The sequence below is a fragment of the Leuciscus leuciscus genome, assembly GCF_965113295.1.
Source record: "Leuciscus leuciscus genome assembly, chromosome: 24".
Taxonomy (NCBI): Eukaryota; Metazoa; Chordata; class Actinopteri; order Cypriniformes; family Leuciscidae; genus Leuciscus; species Leuciscus leuciscus.
The window spans coordinates 25,479,580-25,502,418 of NC_138723.1; the positions used below are offsets into that span (position 1 = coordinate 25,479,580).

The 22,839-nt window shown below is 37.9% G+C and overlaps 2 protein-coding genes, 1 long non-coding RNA gene and 1 pseudogene across 4 annotated transcripts; 3 read left to right on the forward strand and 1 right to left on the reverse strand.

Annotated features, from left to right (window-relative positions):
* The first annotated feature begins 3,418 nt into the window (after positions 1-3,418).
* LOC309489233 (trace amine-associated receptor 13c-like) lies at positions 3,419-4,756 on the forward strand. Its single transcript, XM_082157878.1, has one exon. It carries the CDS (start codon positions 3,636-3,638, stop codon positions 4,701-4,703), a length of 1,068 nt encoding a protein of 355 aa, XP_082014004.1. The 5' UTR covers positions 3,419-3,635; the 3' UTR covers positions 4,704-4,756.
* Positions 4,757-11,249: 6,493 nt separating this feature from the next.
* LOC309489260 (trace amine-associated receptor 13c-like) lies at positions 11,250-12,292 on the reverse strand (annotated as a pseudogene). The gene has a single exon. The product of its transcript is annotated as a trace amine-associated receptor 13c-like (transcript).
* A 2,037-nt stretch (positions 12,293-14,329) lies between these two features.
* On the forward strand, positions 14,330-15,501 carry LOC309488870 (trace amine-associated receptor 9-like; the record flags this gene model as incomplete). The annotated part of the gene is made up of 1 exon (XM_082157292.1): positions 14,330-15,501. Exon 1 carries the CDS (start codon positions 14,503-14,505, stop codon positions 15,499-15,501), a length of 999 nt encoding a protein of 332 aa, XP_082013418.1. The 5' UTR covers positions 14,330-14,502.
* Positions 15,502-17,577: 2,076 nt separating this feature from the next.
* LOC309489267 lies at positions 17,578-19,402 on the forward strand. Its single transcript, XR_014202371.1, has 3 exons — positions 17,578-17,931; positions 18,639-18,706; positions 19,337-19,402. It is a non-coding gene; the product is annotated as an uncharacterized lncRNA (long non-coding RNA).
* Positions 19,403-22,839: the final 3,437 nt, after the last annotated feature.

Below are 22,839 nucleotides of genomic sequence, written 5' to 3' on the forward strand. Positions count from 1 at the left end.
GCATTTGCAGCTTATATATGAACCGTATGCCAGTTTTATGCACATTTTTAGAATTTATGTGCATCTTGCCATTTCCATTCAGTGTTTATTTTTATGCTATTTGCCAAAATTGGCATAAAATAGGTGGATGGAAATATGGCTAATGATAAGCATCACAATGTCTCTATAAATGTGTGCAATTACAGTGGTTAATCTATATAATGTGACCATGTCCATTGATGCACCTACAGAAGCCATGACTTCATGTGTGTCAATGGCTGTGGCACATTCTGGGAATTTTCAAATGGTAAACATCTTTAATAATTCTGTAATACAGTAATATACTAAGTAAACTTGTTTTACTGGCCAATACGTCAATGTTCCTACTTTATACTGACACATGTAATCATTGTTATAGCATCACATAAAAGCAGAATTTTCTGAATTCATGTGTCTCATTTTTGTTGTCAAACAAACTCACAGACCTCTGAGCACAATGCAACATCAGTGTATTGCGTATTGTGTTTGTTTGCCTATGTTTGCTACACACCCTTAATGAACAGATCACTGGAGGATTGTCACTGCAGCAAACCTCTGAATACAGAACAGGTGTTAACAGGGCCCAAAGGATTATTTACCAATGTGAAATACTAAATAGCCACAAAAGCGTATGTCCTTAGATGATTAGTTTCTGTCTGAAGTTAGAAAATGAATTGGTCAAAATAACAAAGATGCAAAGTCACTGTCTGAATGATAGGTCAGTGGCCAGGTGCACACAGACAAAGTGGTTTTGGGGCTTATAAATGGCAATGATAATACAGTAACCCAAATTTGCATTTGGACACACTTGCCACAGCAACAAAATGTAAGAGTTTAAACAAAATCAAGAAGAGGTGTTCGTTTTAAAGAAAGATCAATAGTTTTCAAACAAAACATTTGACAAAAATATGTGGCTTCATACAACCAATTCTTTTTGCAGATGTCACTTGTTTTGATATTTTATATCCAATGCCAATACCGTACATTCATATGTCAAATGTTTGAATACTATTGTCTTGCATGTCAGAGCTGTCAAGCAGGTGGAGATGTGTTGGTACTTTGGAGATTTGTTTTTGATTGTTTTTTAAACTTGGAGATACTTCTCTGAGATCAATCCCTGAAAATGGACACAGATATTGCAGCAGGCATATCATCACGACGTGTTCCTGTGCTCAGGTGCAGGAATGACACATACAAATGTATCTATCACCAATTACTAAACTTCCCAAAGACTTTTCAGTGACTTTAAGGTCTGGACTCAGAGGTGCCAATTCGTGTGAAAGTGACTCTTCATTCTCCCTCCAAACCATTCTTTCACAATTAGAGCCTGATGAATCTTGACATTGTCATCCTGGTATATGGCCATGATTGTTTAAGAAATGAAAAGCTACACACTCCATCAATTAGGGTTAGAGAGGGATGACAGCCTTTCTATTGCTGCATCTGAATGCGACGAGTCGGGGGGCTCCGTGTCCGGCCCCGCACCCTCAACGCAAGCCAGCGCGTGCAACGTGAGAACCAGGCTGGATGCAGAGCTTCTCCGTTTGCTAACTAAGGCCATTGAAGATAAGGCTGGGCGATATGGCTGAAAACAGTATCACGATATAAGTGTTTCATATCGGTCGATATCGGTAATTATTTATCTTTTTTATGACCTATTTAAAATAAGGACCAGGAGACAAATATATTACATTTAAACATTTTTTTATTTTAAACTTAACCTTCCTCTGATTATAATCCCCTCAGTTATAAAGGCAGAAATGTCAACACAACCATGGAAATCCCTCAAATAATTAAAATGTAAACATAAGTCTAAAATCACAATGAACACTTAACAATTATCTCTTAACATTAAGTAGCAAAATTAAAGAATACGTAAGAAATGCTTAATAAAGTGTAATAAAATAGTGCAAAGTGTTAAATATAAACATAGAGAAACCGACGACGGTCTTGCATAATTTGCAGACGACATTGGTCTGACTACGGTCAGACTTATAAAATCCAAAAACCTGCCATACTGGCGAGCTGACTTTTCCTGTTTATCAACAATCGCTGCGGCACTCATTTTCCACTTATCACTCCACGCTGGTTCTGTTACTGAAGAATCCAACACGAGACAATGATATGATACATACGATACTGTTAAATGACCGGCTGTTAGTGTGTCACCCCCTAAGTTGCTAGGTTACCAGAGAGTGAGTGCCTTTGTTCATGCAACCAAACTTGCTTCGCAACCTCTGTTTTTTTCCCGACGAAGAAAAAAAAAATTTATCGAACGTTTTATCGAACGCATTTTTTATTGATATTGATTACGTGTCTATCACGATACATATCGTTATTGTTTTATCGCCCTAGTTGCGCGACCTCGGGCTCGAGTGGTCTTCGCCCAAGGAGCCGACGCGTAGCAGGTTAGATGAATGGTTTCTGCAGGGGTGCCAACAGGCCCCTCAGCAGAGGCCTGCCCCCTTCTTTCCAGAAGTGCACGGCGAGCTAACGAAGTCGTGGAAAGCACCACATTCGGCTCGCCAAAAGCCTTCCATCTCCTCAACGCTCTCAACTGTGGACGGCGCTGCGGAAAAAGGATACAAGGCGATTCCTCCCCTCAAAGAAGCGGTGGTCGCACACCTATGCTCGCCCACTGCTATGGGATGGAAAGCCAAAGCGACGCATCCGTCTAAGCCTTGCCCACCACTTCAGCCCTGGCTGGCCGAGAATACGCCTCCGCTGGCCAAGCTGCTTCGGCACTTCACACCATGGCTGTCCTCCAAGTTTTTCAGGCCAAACTCTCCGCTCGATGGACGAGTCTGGACATGAACCGGAAGCTTTCAGGGACCTGCGCAGCGCCACAGACCTGGCTCTGCGGGCCACAAAATCAACCGCTCAGGCGATTGGAAGGAGAATGGCGAACTTGACGGTGCTTGAACATCACCTCTGGTTAAACTTAACAGAGATGAAGGACGCAGACATGGCAGCTTTTCTCGACTCCCCTATCTCCACCACCGGTCTGTTCAGCCCAGCAGTCAAAGGTTTCGTGGAACGCTACACTGAGGCTCAGAAGGCGTCACAAGCTATGCGTCACTTCCTCCCTAAGCGTTCCAGCTCTGCTTCAAGCCGCCACAAAAAGGTGCCAACTCCTCAGCAGGTAAAGTCAGCGCCGCCGGTCACACAGCCCCAGCCAGCGGCTGAGGTCCATCACCACTTTTGTTTAGCTAAGCGGCAGCAATTTCGAAAAGGAAAGTTATCTCAAAAAAGGAGTTTTCCCATAGCGTAAGCTACTTACGCAATACTCGTTCGCTCTTCTCAGGGAACCAAGGTTCAATAATAACCGAGTCGTTTGCCGATCATGTGTTTAGAGCAAAAACTATCCGGTTCCAATTGATGGCCGGTTGACCAGTGCATCTCTATTGATTAATAATTATGAAATAATTATTTGATGCGCACAAGAATAAGGGTTATTCTGATTTGAATTATGCTTCAAAAAAGAGTAAACCTTAGTTTCTTATTACAGTTGTGTGTATTTATCTTATCAAAAGTTGGGAGAATAAAATAATTATTTCATTATGCAGTATCAGAGTGGGTGAAAATGGGTGGGCCAGCCTGAGCTAGACACTGTATAAATGAAAGGACAGAAAGGAGAGCAGAACAAACTCCTAACAGTAGGAGACTCACTCATGGCCTATGAGACAGAGGATCATGAGACTCAATACTGCTTTCCTGCCATCAACTCATCATGTGTCAAGGGAAAACGCTCCAGTTTTGAACATAATATCATTTACATTTTTGTATTATTGCTGTCAGCATGGACTGTGTTTCTGAACCTGCTGGTGATCATCTCCATCTCTCACTTCAAGAAGCTTCACACTCCAACCAACCTGCTTATTCTCTCTCTGGCTGTGGCCGACCTGCTTATTGGACTTATTGTGATACCCGTAGAGGGCATGAAGCAAATTGAGACATGTTGGTACTTTGGAGACACTAACTGTGGACTGTTTGTAATTATTGTTAGGTTGCTCCTTTCTATATCTCTTAGTAATTTAGTTTTAATTGCTGTTGATCGTTATGTGGCTGTGTGTTACTCTTTACAGTACCCACAGAAAATAACCATAACTAAAACCTTAATAAGCATCTGTCTCTGCTGGTTTTGCTGTTCATTTTACATTATTTTGTTTGTAATTAGTAATGGATATTTTAACATCTCAGACAAAACAATGTGTTACGGCCAGTGTATTGTTTTGATTACTCCTGCTTGGAGATTCACTGATTTGATATTTTCCTTCTTATTTCCATGTACTGTCATAATCACTGCATATTTGAGGATATTTTATGTTGCACATCAGCAAGTGAAGGTTATTAACTCTCAAATGAATGGTGTAAAATGTGTAATGGAAGTTTCAGTTAGGAGGAAATCTGAGAGTAAAGCTGCTCTGACATTAGGAATCATTGTGACGGCTTATTTGCTTTGCTGGATTCCATTCTATATCTGTTCTCTAACAAAAACCACAACAATTTCATCCACTACAATGACATTACTATTATGGACCTTTCATATAAACTCAGGTCTGAATCCTATTGTCTATGCTTTATTTTACCGCTGGTTTAAAATATCAGTTAAACACATCTTAACTCTTCGAATATTTCAGCCAGCATCCTCTCTGATGGACATTTTTACAGATTGTCATTCATGATTGAAGGGAGGAGGGGGGTGAACAAATACACAAATACCGCTATTACAGAATATGTCATATGTATTTAGGTGTTCAGGTGCGAGAATGACACATAACAATTTAGAGAGTTCAACCAAACATTAAAAAATGATAATCATTTACTCAACCTCAGGTTGTTCCAAATCTGTTTTTTAACACTGAGGGAGATGTCAGGCAGAATGATTGCCTCGGTCACATTTCAGTTTCATTGTATGAAAAAAAAAAAAAAATTGAAATGAAAGTGAATGATGACTGACGTTGTCAGACACTGCCTAGTATTTTTTTTTGTGTTCCAAGGCAGCATGACATGTATCCTTTACAGATAAGGCAATCCTATTTGTAAAATTTGTGAAAATTGAAAACGTAAACCCAAGATGTGGACGATGTACTAGAAATGTTGATAGTACTTATATAAACTTATTTCATACAGTAGTTAAATGCAGAAATACAGTGTTGAATAGTTATGTGTAATAATTGTGTGTGCTGTGGATTTTTATGCTTATTAAAATATCTTGCTATTAGCTCAAATTCTGTTTGAAATTAATTCAATCAGGCCAACTTTCATCAATAGTTTATTTATACATGGCAACAGTTATGTTTGTTTTTGTTTGTACAGTTTTGTTCTGGGTCAAACTGAATGAAGCATGCATGAAGCCATGCCTGGACAAGGCGAGGAGATCAGCAATATTTTACCCATCTGTTAAAATAAAACAGCTACAGTAGTTCACATATTTGATAGTTGCACACAATTGTAAGACAGAAAAAATGGCTTAATACAAATGCCAATACACAGAAGAGGTAAACAAGATTACATCACTAGCCTAGAATCACTGACATCCATCAGCTAAGTTGTAGCTGAAGATGGAGGTGGTAGTGGTGCATAGCGGTGGTAGTGGTGCATTGCGGTGGTAGTGGTGCAATGGATAAGACACATGCCTTTGGTGTGAGAGACCCGGGTTCGAATCCACTGTGAGACACCAATGTGTCCCTGAGCAAGACACTTAACCCCTAGTTGCTCCAGAGGCGTGCGACCTCTGACATATATAGCAATTGTAAGTCGCTTTGGATAAGAGCGTCAGCTAAATGAATAAATGTAAATGTAAATGGAGGTGGGAGTCTAAATGCAGCTAGCATTATCATCTGAATAGAGTGAATTTAAAGGATCATTGTAACAAGGTACTTGTCAAATCATGGGTGAACTGATGCAAGCATAACTGACGTGACCTCCCTGAACTAACATGATGCTTGATTTATAAATCAAGACTTCTTTGGTCTCCGCATTAGTAGCACTATTTGTGTAGTGTGTAGAGCTGTAGTGTTCCAAATCACTTAAGAAGTTCCATGATGGTTTGTAAGCAGAGGTAAAAAAAAAAAGTTTAATTCAAGTTCAAATGTTTTTAAATATGTCTAAACATTTTCTAAAAGATTTATATTTATAGGATTAAAGAGTAGAATAAAAATCTACATAGACATTATTCATTAAATAATCTATGACTGTAGTATTTTATGACGCACACGCACGCACGCACGCACACACACACACACACACACACACACACACACACACACACACACACACACACACACACACACACACACACACACACACACATGATCCCTGGGTGCATAACTACCTAAATGATGCCTTTATAGTTGAATCATTATCAAGAGATTTAATAAATTAATTTCAAATGACAATTATTTTTGAGCCCCAGGGCTCCAAAGCTCTGAATGGTAAAGTCAAAAAGAATAGGGTGATCATTTCTGAATGGAAACGACCCCCCAACTCTCTCAGAATCGTCTCTTAGTCTCTCGTAGTCACACGTACAGCATGCATCCTTTTATTCTAAATAGCTGAATAGAAACAGCCAGAAACTTCGTCAAAAGTGCAGTTTATTATGCGCTATTAGCGATACAGTCTTTGGTAGCAGTGGCTTGAATGGTTTCTGTGCAGGTTTAAACAGTGGCATAGGAATTTATACAGTATATATATATATATAAATATGTTAGGGCTGTCAATCGATTAAAATTTTTTATCTAATTAATTACATACTCTGTGATTAATTAATCTAAATTGATCGCATACATAATTTTTGCTGTAAAGTATTGAATATTTAAATTCAAATGAATCAATGAATAATCAGCATTAGTGACATTAAAGTTCAAAAACTCTTTTATTATGATTTTCACTGTTCAAATAATGGCCATAACAATCAACAATATGACCTAATATGCTAAGGCAATAAATTCAAATGTGCTTCAGGAAGAATTTTTTTTTTTCACTGTACAAACAAGGCATCTCAGGCCACATTTATAACCTAGGGGAAACAATAAATAAATGAACACTCCCCTCAATGTGAACACTATTTCTCTTGTATGTGCCATAAATAAACTCGGGCAACAGAGACCAAAAGTTTAACAGTGCAATATCAATTGCAGGGCTTTTTGTGTAATTGAACATAAACCTTAAATAAAAAATCAGCCCCTTTTACAACATTTCACACACACACACACACACACACACACACACACACACACACACACACACACACACACACACACACACACACACACACACACACACACACACACACACACACACACACACACACACACACACACACACACACACACACACAAAAAAAAATCAACAAAGCAACAATTTCTCATTTTCAGACACATCTGTCTCACTTATACTTCTCCTTCAGCCAGTCACTCAGACAAAGTAGCTTCTCTACATTCTCAGAGCTCAAGGCTGCCCTCTTTTTTTGGACTATGTTACCTGCAAGTGAAAAAAAAGTATCTCACAAGGGACAGAACTGGCAGGGGCAGCCAGATATTTGCGAGCCAGGACAGACAGCTGTTGATGGGCTCCTGCATGAGTTGTCCACCACTGCAGTGGGCATTCCTCCATGCTGATGCTGGGCTCTGCTTTGTAGCGGTTCAGAGCCCTGCTTGGTTCCACCGTGTCATCATCATCTGAGTCTGTGTCTGAACCAAAGAGTAGGAGGGTTCCCTTTTTTTGGTGGCTCTTCTGCAGGCTCTGGGGTAACTGTACTGGGTTTATTTTGCAGCAGTACCTCAAGGCTGGTCCACACCTCTTCTCTGTCTCCTCTTTGAAGAAACTTCAAGTCCTTGAAGCGTGGGTCCAGTGTTGAAGCTATGTTGAGCCATCCATTGTTGAGGTTTGCCTGCCGTTCAGACTTCAGACAGGTCCTTTTTAAAGGCAGTCTTGAATTTTCCTATGTAGACTGGGTCCTCCTCTGTAACTTCCATTGTGCGGTACAGGTGGCAGAGAGCAGGCAACACCACAGAGCAAGAAACATAAGTCTCACCTCCAAGGAGCTCAGTCACATATCTGAAGTGGATAATAAGAGATGCACACAGTACATTTATTATATCAGTGTCATAGTAGTAGCCTAGCCTACTTTAACAATTTGAAAAATAAAGTAAATTTCTTAAAAAATAATAATAATAAAAAAAAGTGTGTGTGTGTGCGTGTGTGCGTGTAAGCTTTTACCTGCATGGTTCAAGGATGGTGTCCAGCCTCTGAAGTTTGTCCCACTCAGATGTAGTCAACATAGTCAGCTTGTGCTTCTGTCTGCTCAGTGTAGCCTTAATAGCCTCCTTGTTCTTTAGGAGACGAGAGATCATGGCGAGTGACGAGTTCCATCTTGTGGGAACGTACTGAATCAGACTTTCTGTCAGTTGCCCAAGTTGATTTTGCTGCTGGTGGAGCTCCTGTGTATTGGCAGGGCTATGTTTAAAATGTCCCACTATCTTTCGACACTTTGCCAATGTGCCACAAAACTCTGCGAGACAAACAGTGATGCTTCTCTGCATCATATGAGCAACACACGGCATGTGCTCATATGGAAGCTTTCTCGCCGCAGCAATCATGTTTCGGGCGCTGTCTGTGCCGACTGTGGTGATCTTTTGTTGAACTCCCCATGCCTCCGCCACAGACAAAAACTGTTGGGCGCAGGCATCGGCGTAATGCCTGGTGTTCGTTTTTAGCATTGCTAACGCAAATGACTGGAGTTTCCACTCACAGTAATAATGTGTGCCGTAACACCGCGGTAATTGTGATTGCTAACTGACGTCCAGTGATCCCCTGTCAGCGCGATGTATTCCGCTCCCGCCAATACATCTCCTTTTTTTTTTTTTTTTTACAGCTGCTGGATTTTTAACATAATGGTGTTTCGCAATGGCGGTTTATATGTTATGTCTGAAGAGGCTATTTGCAAAACCTCTGCTAACCCTCTGTCTTCAATCACCGAAACTGGTCTGCAGGACATTGTGATCCATTTTCCAAAGGGAATTGGTCAGTCGGTCACATACAGATTTGCTAAGTTTGCGTTTCAGTGTTTGCTGCAGTGTGGTTTGAAGATGACGCTGACTGCTAGAGTTGGTATCACGGAACGTGCTAGGTTGTACATCCGGATTAACGTTAACTCCTGGATGCTTTGCATTGATGTGGTACTTTAGAGTGGACGAACTCCGGTGATATGCAAATTCCTTGCTGCAGACATTGCAGACGACTTTATTTTTATCAACACTTCCATCAGGCCGTTTTTTATAAGTAAATGTTCCAATCAATGATCCAGGCAGCGCCAGCGCGTTCTCGTCTCCCTCCTTCATTTTACAGTCGAATGGTGGCTAGAACGGCTCCAGGTTCAAAGGTCAATACGGAATGGATTAATCTGCGTTATTTTTTTTAACGCGTTATTTTTTCTCAGATTAATTAATCGAAATTAACGCGTTATTTTGACAGCCCTAATATATATATATATATATATATATATATAGAGAGAGAGAGAGAGAGAGAGAGAGAGATTAACACATACATTTAGCTAGCATATGTATGTGTGCATTATCACTTTTGTGATTGCATTCACTTTCAATAATCTAAGGAATGATGGTGGGGGGGGGTTCATCAAATTCATCAAAAACTTGAATTTTGAAGCCAAATGCAGTCGCCAGAAGAAAAAAGTTAAAGGTAGGCTATAAACGAACTACACCACGGTCCCACAAATTCACCATCACTAATAAGCTTCCAACAACTCTTTCAGGTTTATCTAAAAACTTTTTCCCAGAACGTTTGAGTTCAAATAGTTTGTAAGAGCAAATAACTATAACGATCCTGTAAAAGCGGACTGAGTTTACCTGTTTGCGTGATGATGTTTAATCTCCTCGACAGCCTCTGTAGTCCCATTTAGCCACTTGTTAGCAACCACCTTTTTCCAGACATGTAACAGCTTCAAAAAATACGAGTGGGGTAATATTGATGTATTTTATGTTGTAGAATTAAACGTGAAAGTGTCTTGAGCTTGTGTTCCCCACAGACCTTATTTCAGCCATTTGACTAAAACCCTATTCAAAAAATCCATTGACTTCGGGACAATGGAACTGAAAGTGTAAAAATGCTAACTCGCTTCCGCGTTTTGGCCTACAAAGTGATGTCATACCTGCACCACTCTTTTAGTGATGTGTCACAATTGTTTCTGCTGATGTGTGAAATTGAAAATATATATATGAAAATGTAAACACCTATACAGTGGTGGCCAAAATGATTAATTATTAGAATGGTAAGATTTTTGAATGTTTTAAAATAAGTCTCTTCTGCTCACCAAGGCTTCATTTATTTGATCCAAAATACAGCAAAGTCTTCAGTGTCACATGATCCTTCAGAAATCATTCTTATATGATGATTTGATGCTCAAGAAACATTTATTATTATTATTTCAGATTTCAGATAAATGCTGTTCTTTTGAACTTTCTGTTCATCAAAGAATCCTGAAAATAAATTGTACACAACTGCTGTCAACGTTGATAATAATAAATGTTTCCTGAGCAGCAAATCGGCATATTAAAATGATTTCTGTAGGATTATGTGACACTGAAGACTGGAGTGATGATGCAAAAAAATCAACAGAGCATGATGCCAGCATGTGCTACGCTCAAAGCATAACGATAAACAACACACAATAATATTGCAGAAAATAGTGTTTTTTATTACACTGATCGATTTAGTATTGATACTTTTTAGTTTTCAATGAAATGTTTATTTACATTTACATTAACATTTAATCATTTAGCAGATGCTTTTATCCAAAGCGGCTTTCAAATAAGAACAATAGAAGCAATCAGCCCAACAAGAGGGCAACAGAATAAAAGTGCTGTAACAAGTCTCAGTTAGTCTAGCACAGTACACATATTTATGATCATGATTTCTTTCACAATCTGGAAATGTCTTTTTTTCTTCTTCTTGAAGGATGCATACAATGCTGCCTAAGAATCTTGATAAAATTTGGTGTCTTGAGGCAGCATAATTGAGTAGCTTACCTTTTTGAACTGCACTAATGATGCATTAAAATGCTACTTCTATAGGCAATTCATTAGGGTTAGCGTAAGTATCTTACTCCATCTATCTGTATGCATCACAACTCAGGAACACATTATAACGTTGCAATTTCTGCAATTGTGCAAAGTGACTGATCTCAGAGATCAAAGTAAAAAAATTACCAATTATGAATGACAATCCGTAAAAATGTCCACCAGAGAAGATCCTGGCTGAAGTATTCTAAGTGTGAGAGAATGTGCTTAACAGACCTTTTAAACCAGCGATAAAACAAAGCATATATAAGAGGATTCAGACCCGAGTTAACATACAAGGTCCATGTTAATAATGTCATTGTAGTGGAAGAGATTGCAGTGGTTTCTGTTAAAGAACAGATATAGAATGGAATGCCACAAAATAGATAAACTGTCACAATGATTCCTAATGTCATTGCAGCTTTACTCTCAGATTTTCTCCTAACTGAAACTTCCATTACACATTTACCGCCCTTCCGAGAGTTTATAACTTTCACTTGCTGTTGTGTGACATAAAATATCCTCAGATATAAAGTTATAATCAGGATACAAGGAAATAGGAAGGAAAATATTAAATCAGTGAATCTCCAAGCAGGAGTAATCATAACAATACACTGACCGTAACAACCATCTGGTCTGTGTAAGGTATTCAAATATCCATTACTAATTACAAAGGCTATTTTATAAAATGAACAGCAAAACCAGCTCAGACAGATGCTTATTAAAGTTTTAGTTGTGGTTATTTTCTGTGGGTATTGTAAAGGGTGACACACAGCCACATAACGATCAACAGCAATTAATACTAAATTACTCAGAGATGTAGAAAGAAGCAGTCCGAGAGTAATTACGAAGAGTCCACAGTAAGTGTCTCCAAAGTACCAACACGTCTCAATCAGATTTATGGCATCCAGAGGCATCACAATTAGTCCAATAAACAGGTCGGCCACAGAAAGAGAGAGAATGAGCAGGTTTGTTGGAGTGTGAAGCTTCTTGAAGTGAGAGATGGAGATGATCACCAGCAGGTTCAGAAACACAGTCCATGCTGACAGCAGTGAAAAAAACACATACATGAATTTGTATTCATGATTGGAGCGTTTTTCCTTGACACATGATGATTTGATGGCAGGAAAGCAGTATTGGGTCTCATGATCATCTGTCTCACAGGCCATGAGTGAGTCTCCTGCTGTTTTGTTCTGCTCTCCTTAGTGTCCTTTCATTTATATAGTGTCTGGATCCGACAGACCAACTCATCTACCACACATATTTTGAAAGTTAGTGGGCTCCAAACAACATTGGACACAACTTCTGTCATTGCACTGACAAAAACACACAATAATACATTTTCCAAAATATTTTCTTTTTTTTGAAAAAGAAATAAATGCATATTGGTTTGGAAGCACATGAGGGTGAGCAAATTATGACATAATTATTTATGCATTTATTTTGGATTAACTATCTAAAAGAATGAATATAATTTAGGATCCTCTCTCTGTCCATGACTGGGTCATCTAGGTTGTGATGCAGCAAATATTATGCTGACAAATCATGCTAGAGAAGGTGTTCTAGCAAAGTAATCAGAGGTGTAATTGATCACATTATCTATGAACATGTTTCACTAACAAGGCAAAGCATACAGTGCAAAAAGTACAAGACAAACACAAGGCATTTGTTGTATAGTTCAGAGTATGTAAAACAAAGAATAACAACAACAACTAAAATAATATAGCTGCAAGCAGCAATACAGGGCCAAGTCCCTGAAGCAGCTGCAACAGCGGTGCAGAGCAGGAAGAGCAAAAACAGCAGAAATTGAACATACATGAAAAAACAGCTGGTTCAGAAGTACAAGTGAAAATGAACTCAAAATGTTCAGATGAGAATAAACACAGTGTGTCAAATTTGGTGAAAATCTCATTTTGTTTTAGAGTTATAGACATTTATATGTATGAGAGCATAAAAAAAATTACCCATGGGTGACTTTGATTGAATTTTTTTGCCACTTACTATCACAATTGTGACATTTGGGCATTAGTGTAAAATCAAACAACCTATGTTTCCAAACTTCTGACAGTGATTTCATCTCAATTGGTCTAACGGTTTCAAAGATATTGGCAAACGTTTTTTTAAGCGCTAAATCACAATGCTACACAAACAGTAAGACCAAACCTAGCATGTTTGGTATCGCTGGACTCGGAAAGGATTCAGGAACCTAAGGAGATGACTCCCGAGAAAATAAGTCAACCACACCCATAGTTATAAGCATTTGAAAAATATTTGTTGCCACTAGGTGGCGCTGGTTCGAAACTTCTCAGGCTCTTTCAGGGCATCGTACTGATGACCCATATCATTTCGTAACGATATGTTCATGCATTCATAAAATACAGCATTTTGGTACAAAATTCAAAATGGCCGACGCCTAAAATGGTCGATATGGGAACATTTTTGGACAAATCAATCAGAAGTTCTAAGAAAAAATAGCCATTTTTCGTATCTCCAGACCAGTAGGTGGCGCTGCGCCAAAACGCAGCATGTTGCCTCAAGTCATGCTTGTGATGACTTGTACCAAGTTTGGTCTGAATGCGATAAAGCGTTGCGGAGATACAGCCTTAAGCCTGTTTTTGCAAGCACTACGTAAAATTTGTTTGCGCGGTATTTGAGAACGGTTTGACGAACCAACTTGAATTCCAAAACTTTTTTCGGCATGATCTGAAGATGATCTGGTTAAATTTTCGTGAAAATCGGAGCAACCGTCTAGGACGAGTTCGTAAAAGTATTTTTTTCTGAGAATTCAAAATGGCAGAAAGATTTCCATGACAGAAAATGACGTCATATGGTGCAATCGAATCGGATTGATCCACATGATCAGAAGAAACTAGCTAACTTTTGTTTCTAGTCTTTACGGTTCAAAAGTTATTAGCATAAACATGAGTGAAACTTTGGACAGTTGGTGGCTCTAGAGGGATTGAGTTAGAGACTCCAAATTTGCTATGGTGACTGTTCAGATTGTCCTCTATCAGTGTGCCAAATTTCTATTTTGAATACAGCAACATGAAAATGATTTTAAAAATCAGGGATAGGGAAAGGAGATTTACCTATAACTAACAGTTAGAGGTAACTAACAGTCTGCAATTCTTATAGCTTATGAATTGCTCAAGCAACCTGGATAGTAACCAAACCAAACTGATGGGAATTATCATCCCCATGCTTATGAATATTTAACTAATGGGTGTGTTTAAAACCAAAGCATCAACCCTCCTGTGTAATGATGTGGCCAGGTTTCATTTACTATAAATTAATCCACAAAACTGACACCAAATCAACAAGCTTGAAAATCCTCCCACAGCTACAACATGTTGCTATGAAGTGGTCTTATTTTTAAAACTTGTGGTATTCCTAATACATTTTTTAAATGCTTAACAGGGTAATGACAGATGCAGACAATCAAGAAATGGACTACTGCTTTTTAAACAACAATTTGTCATGCATCAAAGAAATCAAACCTCAAGTGGAATACTTTGTTTTGTACGTTTTCATATCTTTAGCATCTTTTTTCACTGTGTTTCTGAACCTGCTGGTGATCATCTCCATCTCTCACTTCAAGCAGCTTCACACTCCAACCAACCTGCTCATTCTCTCTCTTTCTGTGGCCGACCTGATTGTGGGACTGATTGTTATACCACTGATGGGCATCAGATATATTGAGACATGTTGGTACTTTGGAGAGACATTTTGTTCTTTGTTTCCATTTATTCTTTATACTGTTGTTTCGGCATCTCTTGGTAATTTAGTTTTTATATCTATAGATCGTTACATTGCTGTGAAAGATCCTCTGCAATATTCAACAAGGGTCACCACCAACAAAGCAGTTTTTTGTATCATTTTAAACTGGCTATGTTCAAGCATATATTCGGTTATCATGTTATACAATGCTATTTTCTATACGGAGAACCCAATTACATGTTATGGGGACTGTATTGTTACTGTCAAGTTTGAGTATGTTCTCACAGACCTCATTGTTTCATTAGTGGGCCCTTGTTCAGTAATAATATCTTTATATGGGCAGATCTTCTGTGTAGCAAAATATCAAGCTCGGCTCATAAACTCTGTCACAAATGTCAGCAGGTCAGAAAAAAAGGCAGCAAAAACATTGGGGATTGTTATAGCAATTTATCTTATATGTTGGATACCGTATTACATAGCCTCTCTTTTTCCAGGAAATGATTCAAATGAATCAGCTGTAATGAACATTATGTGTTGGATTATGTATATGAATTCTTGTATGAACTCCCTCATCTATGCACTATTTTATAGATGGTTTAGAATATCAATTAAACACATTCTGTCTTTGAAAATATTCAAACCATCATCAGAATACTTAAGTCTGTTCCCTGAGGTAAATGATCAGTGATAATCTATAATGTCAAAGGCATGAAAATGAAAAACAAATTGTTGTTCCTTGGATTTAATTGTGCATTGCTGAATTTTCTTTTCTTAATATCCACGTAATGTTGTCACAGTAAAGATGTTGAAAGGTCTGAATGCTGAACCTTTTTGCTTTTTTGGGGATTCAGAGGAAACCATATCATCGGGGGAAAAGGAGACACAGGTAGCCTAATAATAATTTTTTGAAATAGTTGTTTATCTCCTAGTTATTTATTTTCTGACACACAATTGTATCTGCTGCAGGTTTACAATGTATTGTTTTTAAAAGTGTTATCAAACAGCATAGATGTTGCAAACAAAGTCACAAAAAGTGGACTACCACAATATGGCCAACAAAATACATAATAAAAATCTACTTGTTTTCTGCTTGAACCTTGTGTACTATTTTTTTTATGACTCTCTCTATATATAAACATCGAAATTTTGAAAATTGCTTGACTGTATTAAAATAATCTAATACTGCTACAAATAACAATTGTAGAGGCTACTGTGGCAGTCAGTGGTAATGTAACCAAATTCACCCAGAGCAATGTGACAATGGCATTTAAAGGTTTGTACAACCAGAAGTACAAGATTTGTAATCTGCCCTTTCCCATGCCCTTCACTAGTGGAGCTGGCCCTGGCAAAACATCTACTATAATATTACCATTTGCTAACTATTATGTTGTTAGCAAATAAAAGTTATTTTACCAGCATGCAGGGCTACTAAAAATTGGCCATTGATTGAGAAATAACTTTTATGGCATCTAACAGGAGGGGGAAACTTAGCTATGCAATCCAGACAAACCCTGGTGGGCTTGTACATGAAGCTCATTAGTGCTGGAGGAGTGCAAAGGCTCTTTTAGATGGTGCTGTTAATACACTGAACAGGTTTCCAGAGACATGCTGGGGAGAGCCCAACATTTTTACCATGAATCTTTCAAATAACTTCAAGCAGTGTGTGAACTGTTTTACACGGCATTCTGTGGACTGCCATAGACTGCAAATTAGAAGAAACAGAATTAGAACTAACACATACAATAAGAGTTTTGGTGCTGGGCTCCTTGTTGAACATTTTCATTGTTTATAGATATATTCATGAACATCTTTAAAGACAGAAAATTCTAACAAAATGTATACAGGGAATTCAAACAGAAATATCAAACAAAAAAAAATAGGGCTAATTGAGTCATGCAGTCTGTTTAATTTTTAAAGCTTTTTTTGACAGAGCGTTCGTCACAGGAAAAAGTCACTGTTTGGACTTAAAGGTATAGTAGAGGATTTTCCTGAATTTTAGAAAAGAACCGCCCTCTCCACTTTTTGAAAAAATGCACATGCGCAACACGTAGAGCAACACTGCTCCCGAGAGGGAACGCCTATTAAACGTGTGTACGAGAGAGCATGCACGAGCCTAGTTCTCCTCGTGCACGCTATGTTTACAAGTTGCAAGATCGCTAATCATAGCTTACATTAACTTTTACTAGCAGTGATTTTAAATGGATTTCTCCAAATAGCATGCCAAACTTTACCTGTCGAGTAGAAACTTCGCGACTGAGGCATCAGTGGGCACTTTTTCTCTTGCGACCCTCAGACATTTTGAAAAAACTCGGTGAGAACGGCGAGCTTCAATGAATGGCTGAAACCATAGCTCACCACACATATACACCTGAAAGTGCGCATGCGCAGAAAGGACGAGCACGTACGACGGCCTTACGTAAACATATCACCAGAATGATTGACAATTAGGAGGACCAATAGTCTTGATGATCCACCTGGAAAAAGAAAATCCTCCACTATACCTTTAAATAGGCATATACACTCTAAAAAATGCTGGGTTATTTTTTAAACCCAAATGCTGGGTTGAGCATTATGACTATGTTGCTGGGTTATTTTCTCCGTAATCAGCTGACAATGACCCAGCATTTGGGTTTGTTTTGGAAATTTTGACCCAGCGCTTACATCCTCGCGAGTTGCGCGCTTTTGTCCACACACATTGTTCAAATTACTACGTCAACAGGAGGAAGAGAGGTTCAAGCAGGAGCGAGCGTAAAGGTGAGCAACCCTGTTTTATTAAAACTATCCTAACGTTAAGTAACTTTAGTCAAAGAAGTCATAAAGTCAACAAGAAGTTATGTTGACATGAACTATGAATTATTGACGACGGACCAAATGCTCTAGTCTAGATTTTGCGTCTGTCGAACTAGCGACCGTTATGCTAACGTTACGTTACACATAACATTCATTATTTTTACACGGTCTGTCATCAATTATTCCACTTATAACACGGTCACAATGTCTAAGTACAGTTGTTGGTGTCTGTTTTATCTCCAGAAATGTTGCGGGTTACTTGACTCGGCGGTGTTGGATGGATGCAGTGTTACGTCACTGGCTAGTGGCTGGATATGCTAAAGAAGCTGTAAGTCTAATGTTACCTATTATTTAACTGTTTTTGTTAGTCATTTTCGAAAGGTAGCTTTTCATAAAATATTTTATTATGCTGCAGTATGTTCTCTGTGTTTGGGTGCGTGCGCCTTAGTTCAATTTGGCTAAGCATTTCTGCAGAAAACAGTGATGTCATCGTCCAGCTCAGTACAATTCTTATCAAAAACTGTCATTGTTCATTTGAAGTCAGTTCAGTGTTGCTTCAGTTACGTTCAGAAACTATATAAAGATAATAAAAATAAAAAAAACTGCCAGGAAGAATAAACATTAACAACATTTATTTATTAATTATTTTTACTTATCTTGAAACTGCAATCAAATAAGTCAATGGGCGCAATGCCCTCAGGCGATTGTTATACCGATAGACTATTACATTGGAATGAATAAAAAATATTCTATGAAATATCTACAGGTGATTTTATAAAATATTTTTTTCATTATCCACAAAATTAACATTTCTTGTTTACAGTCTTGTGAATTAACAATAGTTAATTAAGCTGTTAAAAATTATTTTGTCTATTTATTTATTTTATTTCTTAATTAAGTAATGATTCATTAAAATGATTTATATTTTTTTTTTTTATTAACTGGAGCCAGCATAAAAATTAATTTTAAAAGCATTGTATAAGACATGCTAACTTTGTAAAGATATTACTAATCAGATGTTTCCTTCTTTTACAGCAATGGACATTTTTGTTCAACAAAAACTCCTCAACTGGAATCTTGAGTGCCTCATTGAAAAATTGCTGGTAAATATGTGATGAAAAATTTTGCATTTCAAATTCTCTTTCTTTGTAGGTAATCTTTTTTTCACAGTTGCATCCAGTGCCAACCCTAACCCTTAACAAAGTTTGCTACACCATTCACAATAAGCTCAAAAACATGAATGGCCAATTTACTTGTCCAAAGTACAAGCACATGACAAGACTTAATGTCAAACCATGTAGGGTGAATTTAAATCAGTTATATTGTAGGGCTGGCATAGGGTACCACTTCTGTGCCTAGTCGTTGTCAGTGTAATTTCATAGATAGCCTTGCTTGTTTGCCCCTTGCTTGGTTTAAGGTTCTTGGCTCAAATGTCCTGGGACCCCCCCATCATTTTGGATGTCTCCCTCATCAGACACACCCAATTTAAATTTTGCAGTCTGTACTAATGAGCTGAATAAGGTGTGTTAAATGAGGGAGAGATACAAAATGTGCAGTGGTATGGGGTCCCCAGGACGGGTTTGAGAAGCACTGCTTTAAGGGATAGTTCACCTGAGAAGGAAAATTCTGTCATCATTTACTCACCCTCATGTAACCTTAGTTAGAAATGCACTTTGCTTAATTTATAAGCTGATGAACGAACAAGTTCTAATTTGCCATTTTTCTATTCTTAGATTCCAAAGGCATGCTAGCACTTACAATCCTGCCTGTCATTCTTCCCCCGCCTGTGTACATCATTGATGTACAACCGGTAAGTAAAACAACAGGGGACAAAAAGAGCAGGCTCATTTCTTTACACCTGTTTGTAGGGCTGCACGATAAATCGTTTTAATCGTTTATGGTTATTGCTGCTTGGATCTGACACGCATTTCATTTTCTCACAACTCTTTAAAGGATTAGTTCACCCCAAAATGAAAATTTCCTAATAATTTACTCACCCCAATGTCTTCCAAGATACCCATGTCTTTCTTTCTTCAGTGGAAGAGAAATTAAGTTTTTTGAGGAAAACATTTCAGTATTATTCTACACAGAATGGACTTTAATGACAACCAACTATCCCAATGTTCAAAGAAGGTTCAAATGTCCGTCTCAATGCAGCTTCCGAGTCTCTACACAATCCCAGTCGAGAAATAAGGGTCTTATCTAGCGAAACCATCGGCCATTTGTGGTTTAATAGTATATAAATGTGTGTGTTTTTTTTTTAAATGACCGATCGTTTCGCTAGATAAGACCCTTATTTCTCGACTGGGATTGTGTAGAGACTCTGAAGCTGCATTGAGACTGACATTTGAACCTTCTTTGAACATTGGGATAGTTGGTTGTCATTAAAGTCCATTCTGTGTAGAAAAATACTGTAATGTTTTCCTCAAAAAAACGTAATTTCTTTTCCACTGAAGAAAGAAAGACATGGATATCTTGGATGGCATTGGGGTGAGTAAATGATTAGGAAATTTATATTTTGGGGTGAACTAATTCTTTAAGTTAATTTAAGACGGTATTTAACTAATTTAAGACTGATCTTATGAAAACCTAAGACACACTTTTAAATAATTATCTGTGTCTGATATTGTCTTTCCCTCATTTAGTCTGGATCCAACATGGTGCTTTACCTGGAAAGGCTGAGAGAAGCAAAACCCTTCCCCTTTGTCTTGGAGCTTGGAATGGCTGGACAGTTTTTTGGTGAATGGGGAAACTCTGGAACAGTTGACTCAGTGTTTTTTTATTTTTTTTTATCTTTTTGTGAAGATAATTTTTAGCTAGGCTATTTTACAGTTTATAGGTATAGAGTTTCATGTTTTTATTTTGCTACACCGGACTAAATGATTGTGTTACAGGTACCGGCTGGTATCATGTAAACAGCTTATATGCTCTCGCTCTGAAACAGGAGAAATAAATGAGACAGGGCAAAGTCTGCGTCCGTTTCTCATCTCGCTCAGCAGAAAGAGAGCCAAGAGGATTTATTACACAATCACAATTAAAATCCTACTTGGTTACACACAATGTCTTCTGATGAAATAGACAGTTTCAAAAATAAAATACAATTAGTCTTTTCTCAACTTTCAGCAATTACTGAGATATAAATTGTATTTGATCAAATAAATCAAAATGATAACCACTGTTACCTTGTAAGTTGTCTCTTTTCAACTTAATATAAAACCTAGCTTATGTTACCACTTGCATTTAATTCCTAAATGCATTTTCCATTTTCAATTAGCAATCGTTTTGACTCTTCCACAATGCATGAGCTGACAGACTTCTAACTTGTTTTTAAACCACTTTTAGAATAACGTTTGGTTTTAACACTAGCTTTTCACATATTACACAATATCATACATTTCAAAACTATTAAACCTTATAAAAATGTTCAAAGAACTAAAAATAAAACTCTGTTCGACGTGACGTAAATTACAGATGACGTCACCGGGCGCGAAAGTACAACTGCTGCTATATATACATATATGTCCACATTTTCATAAAACAGCCTTGTTACATGGACCTTGAAACATTCAGCGACATGTAAACATATTACATTTCAGTTATTTAACTTAATTTACCAATCTACCACCCTGAAACAGGAGAAATAAATGAGACAGGGCAAAGTCTGCGTCCGTTTCTCATCTCTTCTATGCTCATCCAGAGAATGGCTCATCTCGCTCAGCAGAAAGAGAAAGACCGCAAAGCGGGACAAACTGACGTAACGCCCCGGGAGCACAATAAGCGCCACACTGCCCCCTGCTGACGAACTCCAGAATTACTCCTGATTTCTATATAAAATATATTAGCGCAAATAAATGGTAGAAACAGGTTAATTACCCCTGAACAAAGTTCAAAAACATTTATTTATAAAATTACAAAAATTACCACAAATGCGATAACAATTTACTGGGCATCACAATTGCTTATTTAAAATGAATTGCAATGTATGTACTTACTGTTTATACGCAGAGTTTTTATGTGCCTCCCATTTTTGCTGCACAGGACTAAATGATTGCTTATTTAAGTGAATTGCAATGTATGTACTTATGTGTTTTTTATTGTATTCTTTGTGAAGAGAATCTTTAGCTATAGGCTATTTTACAGTTTATAAGTGTAGGGTTTTGAATTTTGAGAATCTTACCATTTTATAATCTTTTAACATACCAACATTTTAGCACAAATGATTTTTTTGGGCCTCCGTTTATGTTGCAGATGTCTGTTTTTTTTTTAACATTAATGTATTTATGATTATATTAATTTCCTGAAATAAACACTTTAATTGAATCAATAAACAGTAGTGTTATTATTGTTATTAATATATATATATTTTTTTTTTATTATTATTATCTAAAATGAATAACCTGTCGCATGGGGGTTGTTTGACCCAGCACTGATTAAAAACAACCCAGCAGATGGGTTAATGTATAAAAACCCAACCTGCTGGGTCAAAATAACTCAGCATGTGTTCTGTCCAATATTTACCCAGCGCTGGGTTGCCAAATAACCCAAATTGGGTTGTTTTTAACCCAGCATTTTTTAGAGTGTAGGTAACTATACATTTATATATGCTTAATTGAGAGAATGGCGCGAGGCCGGTCGCATGATGGATGATGAGCGCCACCTGTGAGCTCCTCTCACGGAGGAGCTTTGGAAGCATAAAAGAAGGAGTGACGACAGTGAAGGACGAGAGAGGACCAGGCCTGGACATTATGTTATGTTTTGTTTATGTGTGTGCGGCAGTTGTCCATGAGGGGCTGCCGCCTTTACTTTCGTTTTGTTTATTTCTATAGATTTTCTATAGTTTGTAAATGTTCACCAGTTCCAGCCTCCTTCTTCCCATAACAACATACCTCATTACAGTATGTACATTGAGAGAATTACATTAACTGAGTAACACTCCAGTCTTGAACATTACTTGGCTTCACACAAATAAAAGGTAAAAATAAAGCAAGCTGCTTTTCAACCGTTGGACCGGACGGTTCTAAGAACGTTTAGGAACGGTTAAAGTTATGTTTCCAATTGAGCCTGGTACCGCACAGCATGATTACAAACGTTACGGTTAGCTAACCGTGCTGCTAGAATGCGTGTAGTGATGTTGCCACTCATTTGGCTACCAGTTTCTCTGTAGCTGACTATCATGCTATTTGAGTGAAGTAAACACAAATGAATAATAAGATTAAAAGGAATATCTGATCATCCT